The following is a 22,468-nucleotide window of genomic DNA, read 5'->3' as shown; positions in this document are numbered from 1 at the left end:
AGCTCTTTCATGCATTCACTTACTCGTTCACTAACTCTTTTAGATATGCTCACCTCAAATGTAAATTATCTATATTGTCCTAGTTAGTGGACATACAAAGGTGAAGATTGCTGTGTGACTTTAGGAAGTCACTTCCTTTTTGAGTCTGAATTTTCTCATCCATAAAATGAAAGCATGGAACTTGTTCTTTAAAGGCACTTTAAATTTTGCTGGATGTAATGGCACATGCTATAATCCCAGCTACTTAGAAGGCAATGATAGGAAGGATTGCAGTCAGAGGCTAGCCTGGGCAAAAAGTCAGTGAGATCTCCATCTCAACCAACAGGATGGGCATGGTGGTTCACACCTGTAATCTCAGTAACTAGGGGGTCCATAGGTAAGAAGATTGTGGTCTGAGGACAACCTCAGGCAAACTCGGATTTTTCCAAAAAAGCCACTTTTAATTTTGAAGAAAAGAGATAATGCGTATGAAGATGCTTTGCTATTCTTACAGTGTAAGAATACCATGCCAGATTGTGCAAAGATAACATATACCATAGTTTGTTTCCCCATGCTTATTTTCAAGGGTTAACTTGCTTAATTTGTAGTTCATAAAGCTCACTCCAAGTCCCAGTTGAGACCATGATCCCCTCTCTGCCCAGAAACCAAATTATTTTTGGCAGTACTGGGGCTTGAACTCAGTTGCTAGATAGATACTCTATCACTTGAACACCATGCTCCAGCCCATTTTATTTTAGTTTGTTTGTTTGTTTGACAGGGTCTTGTGTTTTTGACTAGAGCCAGCCTCAAACCATAATCATCCTACCTATGACTCCCAGTAGCTGGGATGACAAGCATGTACCACCATTCCTGGCTTGTTGGTTGAGATAGGATCTCACTAACTCTTTGCCCTGGGTGGGCTTCAAATCATGATCCTCCCCATCTCTGCCTCTTGAATAGCTGGGATTATAGGCTTGTACCACCACATCCAGTCACTAATTTACTTGTTTGACAAAAGGTCTTTCTTTCCTTTCATCCCTCCCTTCTTCCCTCCCTTCCTTCCTTTCTTCCTTCTTCCACTGAAGGTTGAACTTAGGGCCTTGTGTTTACCTAGCAAGTGGCTCTATCACATAAGCCACGCCCCCAGAACTTTTTGTATTGGTTATTTTTGAGATAGTGTCTTGCTTTATGCCTGGGGCTGGTCTGGACCATGATCCTCCTATTTGTGCTTCCCCACATAGCTGGGATGATAAGTGTGTACCACTACACCCAGTCATTCATTGGCATGGGTCTTGCTAACTTTTTGCCCAGGCTGGCCTCAAACTGCAATTCTCCACCTCCTGAGTAACTAGGATTATAAACATGAGCCACCACACCCAGCTGAGGCCACATTTCTAATAAAGCTTGGAGTTTCAAATCACAAATCCACATTTACATATAGAACATTTCTCAAATGTTTTGGTCCCAGGACCTCTTTTATACTCTTAAAAATTCTTAAGGAACCCAAACTCTTCATATGAGATATCAATATTCTCTGTATTAAATTTGAAAAACAATTCTAAATTAAATTTGAGAAAAGAACATATCTTATTTATTAACTTATTTAAACTGGTAAACTCATATTATAACACAGATGCAAAAGCTTAGTGAAAAATAACAGTATGTTACAACCAGTTAAGTGAGAAGAATGGTACTGTTTTACAGTTTTGCAAATCTCTTTAATGTCTGGCTTGATAGAAGATAGCTAGATTTTCATATCTGCTTTTGAATTCAGTCTGTTGTGATATGTTGTTTTGGTTGAAGGAAATTCAGTCTTAAATGGATACATAGTTGGAAAAGGCAGGGGTATATTTAATAATTTTTTCAGGTAATTTTGAGTATTCTTTTATGAATTTACAAAAAACTTGACAAATGATAGTTTCTTAAAATTTGCAATGTGGAATCTGACACCTTATCAGTGAACTTTTCAAATTCTGCTGCAAGTAAATCCACCACTCTCTCTTTGCCCATGTGTGATCTTGTCACAACATGCATTGGCTGTATGGAAGGTATTGGTTCACTGCTTTGTGTGGGTCTTCCAAATGTTGATGCATTCCATTATAAAATATTCCAAATGTCACAACTTTTCAGTCTCTTCAGAAATGTCACTAAGTATTGGGAACCTGACAGGCTTACACTGGTAGATTCAGGTTTTTCAAAATTCTAATTTTTTTTTTCCTGAGATCTTAAATTTTATCACTGGTTTCAAATACTGTCCATTGTTTTCCTTTAAGTGACATGCTTACTTCATTAATTTTTGAGATGTTTGCTGAATCCTCAAATCTGAAAAACCATAGTTCTTCTGTCAGTTCTCTTTTCAAGTAAAAATGGTGGTGACTAGTTCAGCTCTCAACTCAAACAATTGTGCAAGTACTTTTCCTTGAGAAAACTATTATACTTTAGTGTGCAGCAGAAGTGGTTTATGTACACTTCTCATTTCATCCCACAGAATATTTTTTAAGTGTACTGAAAGGTTTAGATTTAATAAAATAACTTTTTTGCTTTATCAAGGATATTCTTAGATGAAACAATTTAAAATTTTTTACTGTAAGTACATGATGGTGAAGAATACAATAGCAAGTAGCACAATTTGATGAGACTGTCTTGATTAAACAACCTACAGTTTTGCCCATCACTGCTTTTGCACCATCAGTGTAAATGTTAACATAGTTGTTCCAAGATGAGCCATGAGATTCATATTTCAGCAACACTTATATTTGTTTCCAGGCCATCACAGTAAGTAACTCCAGCTACATTTAAAGATTTTTTCCATTTGTAAGGCAAAAGTATAATTCTGTGGATAGGTCATTCTTCATATTTACAGCTAAACACTTCATAAGATGAGTTATTCTGTCATTGTAAAATGGCAGTGCCATGATCTGTTTTACTGACTGTTCATTCAGTAGACATTCTTTCAGGAATGTCAACTGTCTTAGCTACTGTGTGTGCTTCTCTAGCCAATTTATGATAATTACTCATAAGTTACTTTGGTGGCATTATTTATAGTTTATAAAGCTATAACACAATTTTTGGTTTCAAATAGTCTTTTCCATCTATGTTAAAAATATTCAACTCTTTTGATTGGTGATGATTAATCTCAAAATGATGTCATAATTTAACTGGTATCATAATTATATCTGAAAAACGTTCTGTTGCGCAAGACACAATAGGATAAATTAGTTTTAAAGCTAAGAAAAGATAGTGTTTGTTGTATTTTAATTTACAGTTTTGTCCAGTATCTTGAAACATACTCATTTCTTCCTTGAGTCAAAGAACTCTATTCTGATATGCCAGTTTCAAAATGAAAATAATTTTCAGCATCTTTAGAGGTGGTTGGTTGCAGTTGTGGGTTGGGAAAGTGACTCTGCTAGTCTCCCTTTTATAGGCCAATAATCCATCTCCAAATATGAGAAAAATTGTCATAAATAAAACTTAATGTTAGCATAAAATATTAAGTTTTTAAACAGTTGTAGATAAAATGTAAACATTTAGAGGTTTTTGGAAAATTAAGAGACTATTACAAAAAAGAAATACAAATAAAGTGTACTTTTGTCTCCAAATAGGCATAAGGCAAACTCTAGAATTTCAAAACAATGATTCAGCAAATTATAAGAAGGTTAAAATATTACAGCAGGTATAACCATAGATAGCTAGTAAGGAAACAGTAGAAGTACTTAGAACAAAGAGAATTGTCTGTCTATGCATGTGTGTATATACATATATCCATGTATTTATCTATATTTATACCCTCAACCTACTACCCTTAGAAAATTCTAGAAAACACACTCACATTAACTTTCAGAACAATGATGTCACTATATATCATGTAGCCTCTAGAAAAAGCCACTGTATCCTTATAAGAGAATGAAGGTGAAAAACTCAAATAACATTTTGATATAATTATGAAAACTGGTATAATCTCACAGGCACTAAAAGTGTCTTAGGAACTACTCCTCCCAGACCATACTCTGAGAACTTCTGGTCTAGAATTAACACGTCCACATGTGACATGCAGTTTCTCAATTCATCATTTTCTACATATTTTCTCATTGGTAAAATGAAGGAACATTAGACTGGGCCATGTTCTGAAATTGCTTAGAAATCTCAGTTAAGAAGGTAAATGATTAACTATATAATTATTCATCAGTTTCCCTAGGCTTACTTTTTTTCCATTAGAGCTTGCTTCTGATTCAGTTGAAATTTAGTGATGTGACATTCCCCAGCTCCTAGTTAAAAATGAACTATCAACAAGAGCAGAGCAGTCACAGAAAAGCTAGTGTTTACATTTTGTGTGCATCAGCTCAGCTTTCTGTCACTCTACCTAAACATCTGAGGCAAGAAACTTAAAAAGAGAAGAGGTTTATTTTGGCTCATGGTTCTGGAGGTTCCAGTCTTAGACTGAGTGGCTCGGTTGCTTTTGGCCTCTAGTGAGAGTGGCACATCATGGTGCCAGCTCATAGTGGAGCCAACCACTCATTTCATGAGCCAGGAAGCAGAGAGATAGAAGAGACTAAGTCCCTCAGTCCCCTTTGGAGGAATACCCCGCCATGACCTAGGGATCTCCCACTAGACCCCACCTCTTAAGTGTCCATAGCATTCCCTAGTAGCACTACACTGGGGACCAAGCCTTTAACACATGGACTTGCCCAAACCATAACCTGCCCATCCAATCAACATACAGAGCTCCCAAACCTTGGAGCTTGGAGGGTGGCTCAGTGGTAGAGTGTTTGCCTAGAGTTCCCAGTCTTTCATCTTCTCTGCTATACCAGTTTCTAGAACAAATGTTCTTAAGTGCCATAAACAAAATTTCTATGGCTAATGGGACTTTAATAAATTACAAAGCATTATCTAGTGTACAAACACTAGCAAAAAGAAGTCTTTCTGAATAGTTAAAGGACTCTTCTGTTATGAGCAAAAAGGAAAACCTAGAATTCAAGCATTCCCACACACAGACATTCACAAAAGTGACTTTCTGAGATAACTTTTTTCACTTTTTTTGTCACTTACTAAAAATTTTCTTTCTGATAATTTCTAAGACCTCAAGGGTAGGTTTCTCTTCAGAAGAAGCAATGATACTTCCTCTCCCAGGAATCGATCCATCCTCACATTAAAAAAAATACTTGTTACGTTTTAATGTACTTTAACATCTACCATCTAGTTTAATTTCTAACATTGAAAGTAAACTCAGGATGTTACCTCATCTTGACTTGTAGATACATTGCCTAAACTACTTAGAGGGATGGATGTTAGTCCAATTTTCGAAAAATCTCTAGGGATAGGAATCCTACTCCTTTTCAAAACATCATTTTAGAGTCTAATATTATTGGTTCATATGAGAACTCTCATGATATGGGAAAAAAGTTGCAAACTGCAATTAATTGAATGACACTTTTAGGTAAAACACTGTAATTTTGAGTACCGACTTTATTTCCCGTTCTTTTCTTACTTTTTAATGGAACTCATCTTAATACATTCACTTTTACCATTCATTGGTATTTGGACACAATTACACTGACACACACTTATCTTTATGAACATGATTCCTTTTCTTCAGTAAGCAAGTATAGTTAGCAAGTTTTATAAAAATACACCATTGCTTTACGAGGTAGTATTATCACTTCCTTTGATTAATATTTCTTACTTTGTTGATATATTGGGATTTGAATTTTTCTTCTTCTGGCTTCTTATACTAGCCTAATGGCTTTTTAATTGAAATAAGTGTTTCTAATCAGTAGGGAGCCATGAGACATGACCTTCAAAGTTTTTTTCAAAGGATATGGATTCTCTTAAAAATAAAAGCAGTGCTGCCAATCTATAGGTAGGACAAAGGCTGGAAAGAAATAATGAGAATGTAAAACTTTGAAGATCTTTTCCTTATCAGTTTTTATGCTTCAAGATGTAATTTTCAGTGTTAAAACATTCAATGAATGATTTGATTACATGTGTATATTGGTTGTTCCTAACTCAAGATATTGATAAAAGCAAATACATTGTACTTTTCACGATTCTAATTTATTCATAATTTTGTTCCTTTGGCTCTTGATTTGCTAAGAATGCTAGGAAACCTCGCTCTGACTCCCAGAAACAAATCACACAGGCTTGGTTAGCAAGCTGTATTCAAATATGAACATGGAAGAGGCCAATTAGGATTAATTAGGCTAATTAGCAAGGGTAAATCTTATTATAAATTTCTTATCCTCCACAAATACATGGTGTAATGAATCCTTATTATAATTCTTGAACTGGTATTAAGACCCAATGAGCTTCAGGATACAATAGAGCCACTTGCACACCATATTTATTGCAGCACTATTCACAATAGCCTGGCTTTGGAAAGCACCCAGATTCCCCACGACTGATGAGTGGATTAAGAAAATGTGGTATATATTTACAATGAAGTTTTATTCAGCCATAAAGAAGAATGAAATTATATTGTTTGCAGGTAAATGGATGGAACTGGAGAACATCATGTTAAGAAAAGTAAGCCAGGGTCAAAAAGTCAAAGGTCGCATGTTTTCCTTCATATTTGTAAGCTAGACCTATAAGTTAAATATATATACAAATACATATATGATCATATATATATATATATAGTGAGAAAGAATAAAATTGCATTAGTTGGTCTGTCTGAGGGGACTATGGAATGCAGGAGAGGGAAAGAAAATGTTAGAAAATAAAAAATACTGAAACAACCAATCTGTATATGAATATAATATAATGTACTGCACTGTAAACTGTTGAATATTAGGGGACCATGGTGATAGAGAAGGAGTAAGCAATGGGTGGGTTTAATTTGATTACAGCACGATATATGCAGGCCTGGAGCACCCAAGTGAAAACCCCTTGGACTATCAGTTTGCACTTAAAAAAAAATGAAGCACAAAAGAGTAAAATAGATCTTTTCTGGGGGTGAGTACCAGTGGGAGGTGGGTGGGGCACAAGGAAAGGGTGAATGAGGGTGTATGTGGTGGATGTATTTTGTATTCATATATGAAAATAGAAGAATGAAATCTTTGAAATGGTTCTAAGAAAATGGGGAGGGGGTGAGGAAGAATGATAGAGGGAGTAAATCTAAATAAGATATATTTTAAGCACATATGTAAATAGCACATTGTATCCCCCTGCACAACTGTTATATGCTAATAATCTTTTTTAAAAGACCCAATGAGGCCAGCTATGGAGAAGTAGTTCTCACATGGCCTTAATAAGAGAAGGTATGAAAACAGATTTAAAGTAACGTCTGAAAGGCCATGGTTTTTATTTTGTTTTTAGCATTATTGTCTTAAGACAGCTAAATTGTGCAGACTGGTGATTGGATCAAAATAATAAATGTAATAAGGCCCAAGAGAAGACATTAGACCATCCACTTCAATCAATGATTTCTTACGCTACTCATCATGTAACCTAATTAGGTTTGTAGTATGATGCCCTCTGAATGGTCTGAAAACAGAATCCTCAAGTGGTTTCTGCTCAAATCCTGATCATATCTTTGGAAATTGTCACCATTAGACCTAGGTTTGTCACGCTCTCTGAATTTTTCAGATATGTAGCCAGTGTTGAAGCAGATGAGAAGAACGCTTCGACTTCCACAAAACTCAAGTTCCATTGGTGAGTTGAGATTTAGTGTGGATCCTGACTGACTCTGGGCTTCCTGTTTGACCACACTGGATCTCCATTTCATCAACCTTCTGGAGGATAGAAATCCAAACTCGAGGTGTTGGTAAGGCCATGATCCTTCCAGGGGAAGATCCTGTCTGGTCTCTTCCAGCTTCTTGGTAGCCCCAAGCATTCTTTGGCTTGAGGATGCGTCATCCCAATCTTTGTCTCTATGGTCACATGGCCATACTCTCTCTGTGTCTGTCTTCACATTTTTCTCCATGGTATTTATTGAGTGAGTGATATTACTACAAAATATTTCACACAAACCTTATTTAACCAGGATCTGAAAACATCATAGTTAACCAGGAAGAGTTTATTGGAAATCACTTCTCAGAATACTTACTACCATTTCAAACATTAAATTAGAATGGCTACACAGGTAGAAGCAGAAACTACACAAACAAGTACTGTAAGCCACAAGTTAAATGACACATTAGTAAACTTCAGATCATCTTAAAATATAAGAAGAGTGTGTAATACCTCTGGGAACTTTGGGCATGACCATTTGAAATTAATATGAAGGTTTCACTTGAATATATTGTTATATTTTCATTTTTCCTTAACACAAGCCATGAGAAATGTGAACCTTAAGGAAGCCAAAATCCTGCACTGAAATATTAGTTTTGAAAAGAATATTCATCAATAAATCTAGAAAGTTGTTCTTTACATTCTCCTTTGAGTGTTCAATCACAGTAATTCTACATTTGGAACTAAATATTTGTTATCTGCTTAAGAAAGCCTTTACCAGAGTTTTATCAGGAGGGGAAGTCAGCTGGGAAACTGATTTGTGCAATCAACTAAGGATTCACTTAGTCAATTCCTAACTATTGCATAGATGGAAATTTGATTGCGAGGTTAGCAATGCCTAAACTTTTTTCTTCCTCTGGATTTTAAGCCCTTGGCCAATGGGCTAAAGTGAGATACAAGAGTGTAAAGGGAAGTAGTCAATTTTCTTATGTTAATGAATCTGATCAGTAGATTAGTAGATTGGATTACAGGGGGTAAAATGGAATTTTATAATTATGAATGGATTTCATAAATTCTTGACTGCTATAAAGTCTGCTGATAATTGTTTTAGTGATATTTATTATTGCATAAATGAATTTGAGTGTTGCATTAAAATAAAATTAGACAGAAGGAAAGAACATGTATGGCTAGAAAATTACAAGCTATGTTAAGGAAGATAAATATGGGAAAATTAGAAACTTTCAGGATTATAAAGTATTTAGAGGCTATTATGCATTTGGATGGGTTTCTACATAAAGGAGATTGGAATATGTTCCGAGAATAAAGTATTAGATGAAGATAGATAGGAAAAGCATCTTCAGAGACTGAATTTGATTAGAGAAAAGCAGGGTTGGGGTGGGGAAATCAGGTTTCTTACATATTCTCAGTACAAAGACATTCAGTGTTGTGCATAAATGACATTTAATGGCATTGTATAGGTTCATTTACAATAGGTAAACACTATCTAGATTGTATTAACTTGATGCCAGTTAAATGGTACTTGCAGATACCTTATTATTGCCCCTAAAGGGTCTAACACAAAGGGTGACAGCAGTGGGGACTGTAACCTTAGTATGACATCTGAAAGATTTGACAAGAATCAATATATGACAGAACAGGAGGAATCCACTTTTTATTATTAAAGTTCAACATATTTTCTCATTAAATGTTCTGTATTTGTCAGCTTTGCAGTACTATAACAAAATACTAGAGGGAGCTGACTTTAGAAAGTGAAGAGAACTATTTAGCTTACATTTTTGAACACTCAAGGGCATGATGCCTACATCAACTTAGTACTGGTGTCACATCATGGTGGGTCATAATGGTGGGAGCCCATGTAGGAGCAAGCAGATTATATCTTGATACAGGAAGCAGAGAGATCTAGGCAGATCAGTTTGCTTTTTTTGTAACATTCCTCTCCCTAGGATGACCAAGAGGTCCTAAGAGAACTACTTCACACACTCAATAACTTAAGGCCCCACATCTTAAAAGTTCCACCACACCTCCTAATACCACCACCTGGGAACCAAACCTCCAATCACATGAACCATGATAAAACCATATTCAAACCATAGCATGCTCTTTTGGGTATAATAAAGTCAGAAATGCTTACAAACTATGGTCTTCAACTCCTAAAGATAGTAATTGTCATGTTCAGCAGGAGAAATTATTTGAATGAATGAAGAAGAGTCAGACTTTTTGTTTGTTTTTTGAGAAAGTGTCTCGCTATGTAGCCTTGGCTAACCTTGAACTTGCCATCCCCCTGCCTCAGTTTTTCAGGTGTTGGGATTATAGGTGTATGTTACAATGTCATGTCAGAGTCAGACTTTTTAAAAATCATCTAGGAAGTATCAAATGATCTAATTTTGAGAGAATTAGCAGTCTTACCAAACCAATTTGCTATACTTAACCTCCAAATTAACAGTATCTACTCTGTATTTTCCAGTTTCTGATATACTGGCACATTATTAATTCCATAATTAAATTCACAATGAACACTTCTCCTTTAGTTAGCTGAATTCATGTTGACTAAGAAAAGTACTTATATGGTAATTCTACCTAGCTCTCAAAACTACATGGAAAGGTACAGACAACATAAAATTAGGCCTCTGATTCCTCATTAAGTAGGAAAACAATTAGGTCTTTTTTTGGTGGTAATGGAATTTAATTCAGGGCCTTGTGTGTCTTAGGCAAGTTCTACCATTTGAGCCATGCCCCTAACCCATTTTGCTTTATTTTTTTGGATAGGGTCTCCTGCTACTTTTTTTGCCCAGTGCTGGCCTCAGACTATAATCCTACATATACCTCCTGTGTATCTGGTTCTTATAGATGTTATCACCCAGCTTTTGGTTGAGATGGAGTCTCACTAACTTTTTGCCTGACTGGCCTCAAGCCATCATCCTCCCAATCTCTACCTAAAGGCATGTTCTACTACACCTGGCATATACCACTATGCCTGGTCTGAAGAACAGACAGACTGTTACAAAGCAATTGCACCACTTTTATGTTTCCACCAGCAATGTATGAGGATTTCAATTTGTCAACATTCTTGCCAATTTTCTCATCTGTCTTTTTGATTATAGCCATTCTGAGTGTAACGCGGTATTTCACTATTGTTTTGATTTGCATTTCCCTAATGGTAAATGATGTTTAACATCTTTTCATATACTTATTGGCTATTTGTATATCTTCTTTGGAGAATTTCTATTCATATATTCTTATTGGATTATTTTATTGAGTTGTAATTTTTCATATATTCTGAATATAGCCCTTTATGGTATATGATTTACAAATATTTTCTCCCATTCTAAGAACTTTCTTGACAGTATCATTTGAAGCACAAAAGTTGTTAACTTTGATGATAAATTTATCTACTTTCTTTTGCTTAGCTTGTGCTATTGGTGTCTTGTTTAACCCAAAGTCACATTTATTTACTCCTGTATTTTCTTCTGAAGGTTTTGTAGTTTTAGCTCATATTTAGAGTTATGATAGTTAGTGTCTTTCTACGAATTTATTCATTTATTTAAGCTATATGATTTGTTGGCATACAGTTCTTTCATAGTATTCATTTACAATCTTTGTATTTCTGTGAGATTGGTAGTGATGTCTCCTCTTTCATTCTTGATTTTAGTAATTTGAGTCTTCACTATTTTGTTAATGGTCTGTCTAGTTAAAAGACTTGATAATTGTGTTTTCTTTCCAAAAACCATCTTACATAATATATTGGATCTTTTGACTTATAATACCCTACATATTTATTACTTCATCCTTTAATGTTTTTCTCCCCCCCATTCTGACTCTAGTACCTAGTTTCATTCTTTATATATTAACTTATTTTTTTCATTTTCCATATTAAGTAGGAACATGAAGTATTTTTTCTTTCCATCTCTGATCTGTTTCACTAAGCATAATGTCCTCTAGACCCATCTATGTGTATATTTAGGCAGAACCTAAATATACACAATCAAATTTGTTTAGAAAAAACTTATGGCTTTGTTACTTTCCTCTATTTTCTATTCTATTTCATTAATTTATGATTTAATCTTTACTACTTCTATCTACTTGCTTTGGGTTTACTTTGTACTTCTTTTTCTAGTTTCTTAAGGTGGAAGTTTAGGTTATTGGTTTGATATACTCCTTTTAATATATATGTACATATATATATATGCATATTACTACTATGAATGTCCCTCAAATGAGAGCTCTGGCTGTATACATTTTTGTTGTTTTCATTTTCATTAATATCAGTGTTTTCTAATTTCTCTTGTGATTTCTTCTTGGACTTGTATTTAAAGTATGTTTAATTTCCATACATTTCTGAAGTCTTCCTCTAATTTTATTCTTATTGTGGTCATAGAACATTTCTTCTATGCTTTCAATCATTTAAACTTAAGACTTGTTTTATGGCCTGCCACATGGTTTATCCAGAAGAATATCTCATGTAGACTTTTTCTTTTTTTTTTTTTTTTTTTTGCAGTACTGGGGTTTGAACTTAGGGCCTACACCTTGAGCCACTCCACCAGCCCTTTTTTGTGATGGGTTTTTCAAGATGGGTTCTCTCGAACTATTGGCCTGGGCTGGTTTTAAACTGCAGTCCTCCTGATCTGTGCCTCCTGAGTAGCTAGGATTATAGGCATGAGCCACCAGAGCCCTGCTTCCTATGTACACTTGAGAAGATATATTCAACTGATTTTGGGTAGATGTTTGTTAGGTCAAGTTGATGCTTAGTGTTTAAGTCTTCTATTTCCCTGTTGACCTTCAGCATAGTTGTTCTTTCCATTGTTAAAATTAGGACTTTGGAATTTTCCACTATTACTGTTGTCTATTTTCCTCATCATTTCTGTTTTTACATGTGTATTCATTTTTGCTCTATTTTCTTTTTCTTTTCTTTTTTGTGGAACTGAGGTTTTAAACTCAGGGCTTCATGCTTGCAAAGCTGGTGCTTTACCTCTTGAGCCACACCTCTTGTCCTAGTTTTTGCTCTATTTTGATCTGTTCTTAGCTGCATGCATGTTTAAATTTGTTACATGTTCTTGAAACTGCTATTTATTTCTAGTATTTTTGTTTTTAAGGTTTATTTTGTTGGATATTATTACAGCCACTTCAACTCTTCCATGGTTGGTGTTTGTACAGAATATCTTTTCTTCCTTTCAACCTACTTGTATCTTTATTTCCAATCTATGTGTATCTTTACTTTCAACCTATTTGTATTTTTCAATATAAATAGCATCTCTAAAGCATGAGGCTCCAAGTTCAAAACCCAATACCACCAAAAAAACCCTCAAAATAGCATGTCTAACAAACAACATATAGTTGGACCTTGATTTTTAAAATCCAATATAACAATCTCTGCCTTTTGATTAACGCATATTTAAAGTTATTGATGTGATTAGGTAAACACATCTATTTTTTTATTTTGAATTTTTTTCTATGTGCCTTCCTTGTAGTGTAACATTTTGGTCCCCTTAATGTTTTAAGTGTATTTAGTTGTCTTCTTAGTGGTGTTCTAGGGCTTCTAATACACATTCTAACTTAATCAGAATTTACTTCGAATTTATACTGACTAGGTTGAATGAAATATAGAAACTTCATTCCTTTATAGCTCCTTTCCACATTCTCATTTTTGTATTATCATATCACATGTATTTATGGTACAAACTCAACAATACATTATTAAAATCATTACTTAAAAAACTGTGAGGACACGTGTTCATATAACTTGTGAAATTAACTTGCATTATACAACATTTCTCGCTCTCTCCATTTGTTCCTATGCATTTGAGATTACCTGGCATCATCTGTTACTCAAGGATAGCTTTGTTTTCACCCCAAAATAATGATATACTTATTATTTTATGCAATTGCTTGATAAGACAAGAAACATGAATTGTAGTATCTACATGGTTGCTTTTACTGGTACTCCATGTTTTTTTTCCCCCCTGTGGATTTGAATTACTGCCTGGGTCACTTGCTTTTTCCCCTAAAGTAAGTCTATTAGCAATGAATTTTGTATTTTTTGTCTGCCTATACCTTTCTTTCATTGTCATTGTCAAATGATAGCTTTGTTGGATATAATATTCTTGGTTGAGTTTATTATTTCAGCAATTTGAGTATGTCATCACTGTCTCTGGCCTTCACTGTTCCTGATGAAACTTCACCTGTTAATCATAACGAGATTACTTTGCATGCAATGAGCCACTGTTCTCTTATTGCTTTCAAGATTTTCTCATCTTTAGTTTGCAACATTTGACTATGATGCCTGGGTATGATCCTACTTGGTGTTTTACGAGCTCGTTAGATATATACATTAAGATTTTTCATCAAATTTCCTTATTTTCACTCATTTCTTTGAATTGTTTCCATTTTTTCTCTCCTCCTGATACTCCCACTTATGCATGTTGGTATGCTTAATTGTGTCCCACATTTCTCTGAGGTTATTTTTATTTTTCTGTTATTCAGACTGCATAATCTTCTCTGATCTATGTACAAGCTTAGATTCTTTCTTCTGCCAGCTCTAATAAGCTATTGAACTCCCATGGTGAATTTCTCATTTCAGTTATTGTACTTTATGATGCTAGAATTTCCTTTTCCATATATATTATAAAATATATACTATTTGTTGACAAATCATTTGCTACATCCATCATCTGGGACCCTGTGAAGGCAGTGCTTATTGTCAAATTTTTTGCCATGTTTGGGTCACACTTTCCTGTTTTCTTGCATAGTTTGCAACTTTTTGTTGTAAACCAGATGTTTTAGATAGCATCCTATGGCAATTCTGGATATTGATCCTTCTCTTTTGAGTGCTTTGTAGTTTGCTATTTCCCTTACAGTGTATAACCTAATACTATCTGTTTTAGTTCAGTTACCAGGGGTTTTCCTTGGATTGGTACAAGAACTTATTACCCTGTAAGATTTTTACCTTCTACCATTGGATGTGTGTTCATGGAGGTTGAGATCAATAGCTCAGGAAGTTTATTATTACATATTCACCAGGGACTAGTAGCTTGGAGATTCCCTCTCTGATTAAAAGTGCACACATTTTGACTACACATAGCTTTCCAGATTGCAGGGATGAGAGTGATTTTATTTTTAAGCCTATGTACCTAGGAGTCACAACTAGCTTACTGTTAGTCAGCATTTGGCCAAAGGTTGTTTAAGCTTTTTGAACCAGTGAAGCTTTTGGTGTGTTGATGGGCCTGCATGTATGGGGGAAATCCTTTTAAGTCTGTCCTTTGTCCTGCTGATTGTCCGAAGTGGGTGCAGCCCAACACATGCACACAGGCTTTTCAACACTAAGTTGACTGCTCCTAGTAGGGCTCTTCTTGGTTCCCTCTTTCATTTCTCTCTTTAAACTTCTGATTTCTTTGCAGTTTTACTTGTGCTAACTCCTCCTAATTGAACTTCACTAAGATCACCATTGCTTTTGACAATGATTTTACTGATATGGGAGTTCTCCATGCTCTGTTCAAATGAAGTGTTCCAAATGAAGTCAGTCCTGCAGGCAGAGAGCCACTGAGTTCTTTGTTCTTATCTCATTATTTCCCCTTGGGTAGAAACTCTGCACCACTAAACTGTAAGTGGGATCTGGATTAATTTTGCCAGGAGTGAAACAACCACTCTACTCTTGGGCAATGGGGTGGGGTGGGAAATCCCTAGTATTTATCAATTCCCTTTTTTGAGTGAAATCTCCAACCTATGATCAAAGTGGGGAAGAAAACATTAGGGCCCTGTTATGCTTAGCCTGTGCATGAAATAGTTTCTACCCTATTATGGCCTGAGTGTGTTCTCCAAGATTCCATGTGCTGGAAAAGTAATCCCCAAATTCCTATTTATTTGGCAGTGGGGTCTTTGGGAGGTAAGTTAAGATGAGATCATGAGGGAAGGGCCCCCAAGAGGGCATAAGTGATTTTATAAGGAGAGAGCCCTGAGCTAGGATGCTTCCTCTGCCTCACCATATGATGCCTTCCGCTAGGCTGTCATGGAGTAAAAAGGTCTTTACCAGGTGATGAGCACATGAAAGCACTATGCTCTTGGGCATCCTTTTGAACCACAGTTAAATAAACTTTCATGCTTTATAGATTACCCAGTTTCCAGTATTGTTTAGCAACAGAAAATGGACTAAGATACACTAAGGGGGAAGGGGCAGAGTGGCAGATGACAAGTGCAGTCAACTCTCCCTGCCAGGGTAAAACTGCAGCCCCAGACTGAGAGCTGGGGGAAGGAGTCCTACCTATCCCCATTATCTTCACATCTTCACCACACCTGTTCAGAACATAACACCCAGGTTAGAGCTTCCAGCACAGAACAGTCAGGTAACCTGGGTCTAGTGAGGCAGAAGCTATGGAGCAGGTCGTTCCTCAAAGGCCAGTCTCTTGCTGTTCTTACCAAGATTTAACAAATTCATCTTGAATGAATGCTTTGTTTCCTATATGCTCTTAGGACAACTTTCAAAAGTTTTAAGTGCTTTTTCTAAAATGACCTTTTTAAAAAACCAGTTAAATTGTTGCTTTGTTGGGGAAAGGGTCTACTGAGCTCCTTACTTCACCATTCTGGAACTCCTGTCCTTCAATTTGTTTTTTAATATAACTTATGAGTGGAAATGTGGTGCAGCATAAGGAGGGATGGACTGGTTGTCAGAAGTCAAGGTTTTCATCCCAACTTGGTCTCTAGCAAGCTCAGCGACTTCACTTGAAGTTTATCTTCCTCATTTGTAGAATGAAGAAACTGTACTAAATGACCTTTAAACTCCGTTCAACTCTAAAATCCTATGATTTTTTTGAAACTGAAATGAAACAGAAAGTCATTAGTGAACAATATTTTACTGTAGCTTTATAAGAATAGGAAATATGGAACAATCACTGACAACTTTTTGACAAAAAAATGTTCCAGTCTGTTTTTAGTTAAAACATACACTTCATTTCCAACTCCACCTAGCTAATCGAAATGCAGTTCAATGCACGGTTTGCACACAAGGCATGTCTCCATCCAAAGGTTTCCTTCTGAATCATTAATACTGAGAAACTGGGGGCAACAGAGAAACTAGGGGTCTTTTGCTGGTAGGTCATCAAAATACAACAGCTTAATGCTAAATAAAATTACTTTCTATCTAAAACAATGCCTGGTTTTCACCTTCTACATAAGGCTATAAGACAACACTCCCAGAATACCTATTAATTATGCATATTTATTTTGAGTGTGTAAAAGACAAATATTAGTTTTCCATGGACATTTCAGAAAAGAGTTGTTTCAACTGAACACCCATTTCTAGTCACAAAAACATAATGTTTATCTAGTAATGATTATCCACACAAGTTACTATAAACAATAAAACTGTAGTAAGGGCTTCCTTGGCTGAGTTTTGTCTTAACCAATTTATTTGACTTTCTATGGTTTACATTCAAAATCTATATAATAAAGAAGGGAAAAATGGGGTCTATAATTTAAGAAAATTGAAACTACAAACATATTTAAATGCTTTCAGTTACTAATCCACAACAGAATATCCTGTAATAAAGTTACAAAGTAAGAGAATTATGAATACACAGTGGCAAAAGTTGCTACCCATTGACACATCCAGTAAATAGGAAGGATAATAACAAGATGAGAGTATCGACAAACTGATGTAGAAACAAGGAATCATACAATTTTTCCAATGTCTATGAACAAAGTGTTAAATCATACAATTTTAATACATTGCCTTTAAAGCAAAACATATTTTAAAAAATTCATCTTCATAAATTGAGCTTTGTCAACATCGAAGAGAAAAACTAAATATTTATCTTAAGGTATATAAAAGGTGCAAATCCCTGCAAAGGAAAAGTAAATGCATATCTTGAGCTTGTTCCTGTCCAAATGTGAAGGCCTCTTTCTGATTTTCACAACTGACCCTGACTTGAGCTGTTCAAGAATTTCCAAATTAGCCCATCTGCTCATCAAAATATGTCTATGTTAAGAACCTTCAGGAAAGGCATCTGGCCCAGTTTATGATCCCAAATTACCTTGGTTTCCAGTTAATTTTTAGAAACTAGAATTACTTTAAGAAAAAAGTAAAATTTTCAATCTTCAAAATAACGGGATATAAGAATTAAAACCCTACCATCTTACTCAATTTTCAGAGCTCAAATTCTAAAACTGTAGCTTATTCATCCTGGTACGTTAAAAAACATTGCTCCACTACTGATTTAAAAAATTTATACACATTATCCTTTTGTGTGAGTATGTAATAGTGTAATGTAAAATTAGTACATTATAATTAAATGCCTTTTTCTTGGCATTTCCTATGAGTGAATCATTGTAGGAAGCTTTTCTTTCCTCTTAATCTGTCTATTATTTTCCTGTATAGAACACCACCTTAATATGACGTAGTTTTAAGAGAAATGTCCTTAAGACTTAGTTATGGCCCCTACAGTAACTGTTTTTCAGGTAATTTTTTGTTTTTTTTTTAAGTTTTTAAGGTTTTGTTAGCTGAAAGTATGGGCTAATGACCACAATGGCTTAGGAACCACTTGCAATCATATGAAAGGAAAATAGCTTCAAAATGTCTTAGTAGGGAAATTATTCCTACCCTGAAAACATTCCTACCTTCTTGGACTAAATGTTCCCCACATCACAAAATAACTTGCTTTTAACACTGGTATAAACACTTCAAAAGAAATTGTTACTAATGATTAATTTTTATCTGCTTGTTTATGCAACTAAGCTAAATCTTTTACATCAGCATCACTGGAAATGTATAGAAGGAATTACAGAAGCAAAGTTTCTATTTAGATTTTAACCACATTTCCAATAATGTAGCTGATTTATTCAAAGAAGTGTTTTCTTTCCTTTCAGAATTGCAAGAGTACCTATGGCTTCAGATCAAGAAATATCAAAATCCAAAGCAAACGTATTTTGCAGTTGGTTATATATCATGTATCTCAGTGTTAACTTCAACTTTAAAAGCAAGATTCTGCATCACTTACTCTGATATTATAGACTAACTAGAAAATACTGGCCTCAGGCTACTTATCAAGTTGCTTTTAGGTATTTACCCACCAATGTCAACAATACAAATCAAAAATTACTAAGCTCTCCTATATTATCATTAAAACTATAAAACAATAAAATAAGTACATCAGAACTTTTCCTGAGAAATAAACGTCATTACATATGGTTATGTGGCCATCCATTCATGAGATACACAAGTTTTTCAAACTGAAGTTATTACTACCACACAAAACAAATTCATACTGGAAAAAAAGAGAGGTTATTTTCTTTCTTCTTTTAATTTTAGCATACAGGGTCTCACTTTATTGCCCAGGCTGGCCTTGAACTCCGGGGCTCAAGTGATGCTCCTGGTTTAGCCTCCTAAGTACCTTGGACTACAGGTGCATGCCACCATGCCTGGCTAAAGAAAGGAACTTCCTAAGTGAACATACATCATTTTAATAATTCTTCCTACCACGTAAAGCTGTTTATTTGGGGTTTTTTTCCGAAGTAAAATTTGAATATATTGCTTAGGTTCCTTGTTTTGTCAAGCTTAAAGGAATTCATTAAATTACTGAAAACCGAAGAGAAGACCTTATAAAGCAATCCTGAAGTGTCAACATAGACTGAGTTCTGTCATTTAAAGAATGTACATATATATGTAATTTTTCCTATTTAATAAATGTATTTTAATTTATACACATGTATGAGTATCATGTGTGCATGTACAACATCCTACTTGTTTCTTTGCATAACTTCAGATAGCAAAAGCAGTACATTTAAGATGGAAATAGAAAGGGCTATTAACTCCCTAAGATTTTTAGATCACTCCCAGTTTAGCAACTCTCAAAATTACATGAGAGTTTATATGTCTTTAAAGAAAAGTACATAAATTTTGGTCTGAAACAAAACATTGCCTTATTTTGGTGGAAAAATAAAATTCAAATCACTAGACAAGAGTTACAATTCTAGTTAATGATGAATAATATTCTATATACCAATATGAGAATTAAAGCTTTTCCTCCAAAAAAGTATATAGCTGGAAATACTTCAAAAACTGTAAGTATAGTTATCTATTAAGTAAGACATCCAAACTATAAATGCATGTCTATTTCTGAAAAGTTTTAACTTTAAATGTATTTATGAACTAATTTTCACATCAATGAAGTATTTCAATAGGAAGGGGTAAAGAGAATAAACAATAAACCTATATGTTCTCTTTTTCTTTTATCTTAAAAAAAAAGACCCTTTTCCTGCAAATTGTCAGCATAAAGGAGGCTAAAAATTACAAAAATTTTGAAACCAATCTGATTCATCTGGTTATGGATATCAAGTGAATGTCAGACTTCAAAAACAGTAATGGGGTAAGGTCAAACAGTGACAAAAATTACGCATTGAGCACAACCATGGCGGTAACAAGAAAATAATATGGGGATAAATACAGATGCCATATTAAACGGGCTGTGAAAGATGTCAAACTCAAATCCTCCTTTAAGTACATCTTATCTAAAAGGATTGTAGAAAGTGGGAATGTAGGATTTTCATTTTAATTAAATAATTCTGCTTCAGTGCAAATGTGAAGTCAAAAAAAAAAAAAAAAGAAAAAAGAAAATGTCTCATATGACTTTCACTTTAGCAGGAACAGTTTCCACAGCCTTTCACACTGTTGACAATTTCTTCTTGTAGTTTCTTTCTTTCCTCCTCTTTGGACATATTTTCTTTCTTTGCATTCCATTTGGAGTTATCATAATTCTGCACCCGGCTGCTCTGTGTATGCCACATTTCTGAATAGATACTGCCAGATTTAGCAAGCAAACCATAGTGGGTACCACGTTCAGCTACCTTACCCTAGAAAATGAACACAAGAGAAGCACAGAGAAAGGTCATTTAGCTAGCATAACTAAAAATACAAACTAATTTACAACTTAGGATTCTAAAGGATTTGCATTTATTAAAATACCTTTCACAATTCCTCATCCATAGTATAAAGAGAAAAAATTAAGGTAGGAATGTTTGTTTTTTCACTGTTGAGCTACCCAGTCCCAGTAAACAAAGGCTATGAAATTCCAATACCATAAACATCATTTTACTTAAAGAAAATCAAAGCTAAATGTTTAATTTTTCATTTTGAAGGGAAGAAAGGGAAGGTTAAAAATGTAAAAAGGTGATATTTTATGTAATCAGTAAATATTCAAATCAAAAGCAGTTATTTATAGAGATTTAAAAATAATATCCTGAAATTTGTGTATGTACTCTGAAAAAAGATTTCATGAAATGTTTTCTCTAGTAATTATTTTTTGTTAACAATGGCTATTAAATGCAACATTTCATTGATTTATATGGATTCCAAACTGATCTATAATTAATTTGTCTCTTATCAGCTACTGTTAAACACATTAGGATACAAAAGGAATTTTATCACTTTTACTAGTACTCCTTGTGATAGGACCTTTACAAATATACCCTTAAGTAAAATAACTAAAATTTGTGCCCATGTCTGAGTTCTGTATTTATACACACACACACACATACACACACACGTATGTATGTGTATGTATGTATGTGTATATATACATATATATGTATGTATATATATGTGCTATTTATTGATTTCTGGCATTATCTACTAATTTCCTACTATGGAAGATGAAGACTCAACACCTTAGCACTCTTGTACTATCTCACTTCCTGCCTCAGTCTTCATTCTCCTAATAATTATTAGTTACATCACAAATTCTGGTTCAGTATTTACTTTGTGACCTAAGCATTTGTAAATACTTCTTGTTGAGCCATGAAGGGTTTTATATATTTTTCTCTTATGTTTTTTTTTCCTAGACTAAGTAACACCTCATTTTTTTTCACTTGCTTAGTTTTATATAGAACTATTGGCAATCTCTCCAAAGCTGAACAATTATATATGCTTCTCCTAGTTTAGCAACTGTTAAGTTTTCCACACTTGCTTTGTCTCACTTTACACTTCATATATGTGTGTGTGTGTGTGTGTGTATAAGTACTATTTTTTGCTTAACCATTTGAGAATGAGTTATACCCTAAATATTCCATTAGCATCTATCTCCTAAAAACAATGACATCCTCCTACATGATTGGAATATAACTGTATCACACCCAAGAAATTTAGCAATGATATGATACTCTTATCTAACATATAGTTCAAATTTCATCAATTGTCTCAATAATGTCCTTTATTATCTTTTTCCATCTGGATCAATACATTGAAGTTATGACAGCTTTCTAACCTCTTTCTGTGTGTGATATTAATAATTTGAAATGCCTAGGCCTATATTTTAAGGAATGCCCTTTAGTTTGGGATTTTCTAGTTGTTACTGATCATTAGACCAAAGCTAAATATTTTTGTCAAAAATAAATGATGATGTGCTCTCAGTGCATCACATCAGGAAGTATAGGAAGTCAATTTGTTCCATCAGTGATATTAAACCTGATCACTAAGTTAAAGGGCATCTATAAGATAAGATTTCTCTATTTAAAGGTAAGTTTTCTCTTTATAATTAATAAGTAATCTATGGGTTATACTTTTAAACTGTGTGAGCATTCTACTCCTCAATAGCTTTTTACTGTATGGCTTTAGAAACCAGTGATGAATGATACTTATCTGAATCAATTATTACAACAGTGGTTAGAAAATTTGATGTCCTAAAATTATCATTCCTTCTACATGTTAGTTGCCATTTAACTTAAAGAAAGCTTTCTCTTTCCCTAGCACTTTGTGTTTTAAAAGTATTGTTATGGATGCAGAAATTAGTTTTTATTCAGCATGTTACAATTCATTAGTGTCATT

The 22,468-nt window shown here is 34.4% G+C and overlaps 1 protein-coding gene and 1 long non-coding RNA gene across 3 annotated transcripts in view; one reads left to right on the top strand and one right to left on the bottom strand.

Annotated features, from left to right (window-relative positions):
* The window catches only part of LOC141419406 (uncharacterized), a 49,013-nt gene extending 41,126 nt beyond the window's left edge, over positions 1 to 7,887 (top strand). Inside the window, exon 4 of the long non-coding RNA XR_012444170.1 lies at positions 7,561 to 7,887. This is a non-coding gene — a long non-coding RNA (uncharacterized lncRNA). The remainder of the gene's footprint in view (positions 1 to 7,560) is intronic.
* Positions 7,888 to 16,856: 8,969 nt separating this feature from the next.
* The window catches only part of Abcb7 (ATP binding cassette subfamily B member 7), a 107,543-nt gene continuing 101,931 nt past the window's right edge, over positions 16,857 to 22,468 (bottom strand). For both annotated transcript variants that reach the window (XM_074063789.1, XM_020161353.2), the window contains exon 16: positions 16,857 to 20,499. In XM_074063789.1, coding sequence (XP_073919890.1) covers positions 20,284 to 20,499 — 216 coding nt within the window. In that variant the 3' untranslated portion in view covers positions 16,857 to 20,283. The remainder of the gene's footprint in view (positions 20,500 to 22,468) is intronic.

Source organism: Castor canadensis, chromosome X (genome assembly GCF_047511655.1).
Source record: "Castor canadensis chromosome X, mCasCan1.hap1v2, whole genome shotgun sequence".
Taxonomy (NCBI): domain Eukaryota; kingdom Metazoa; phylum Chordata; class Mammalia; order Rodentia; family Castoridae; genus Castor; species Castor canadensis.
Note: the sequence above shows the minus strand (reverse complement) of the source record. Positions and strands in the feature narration are given on the sequence as shown.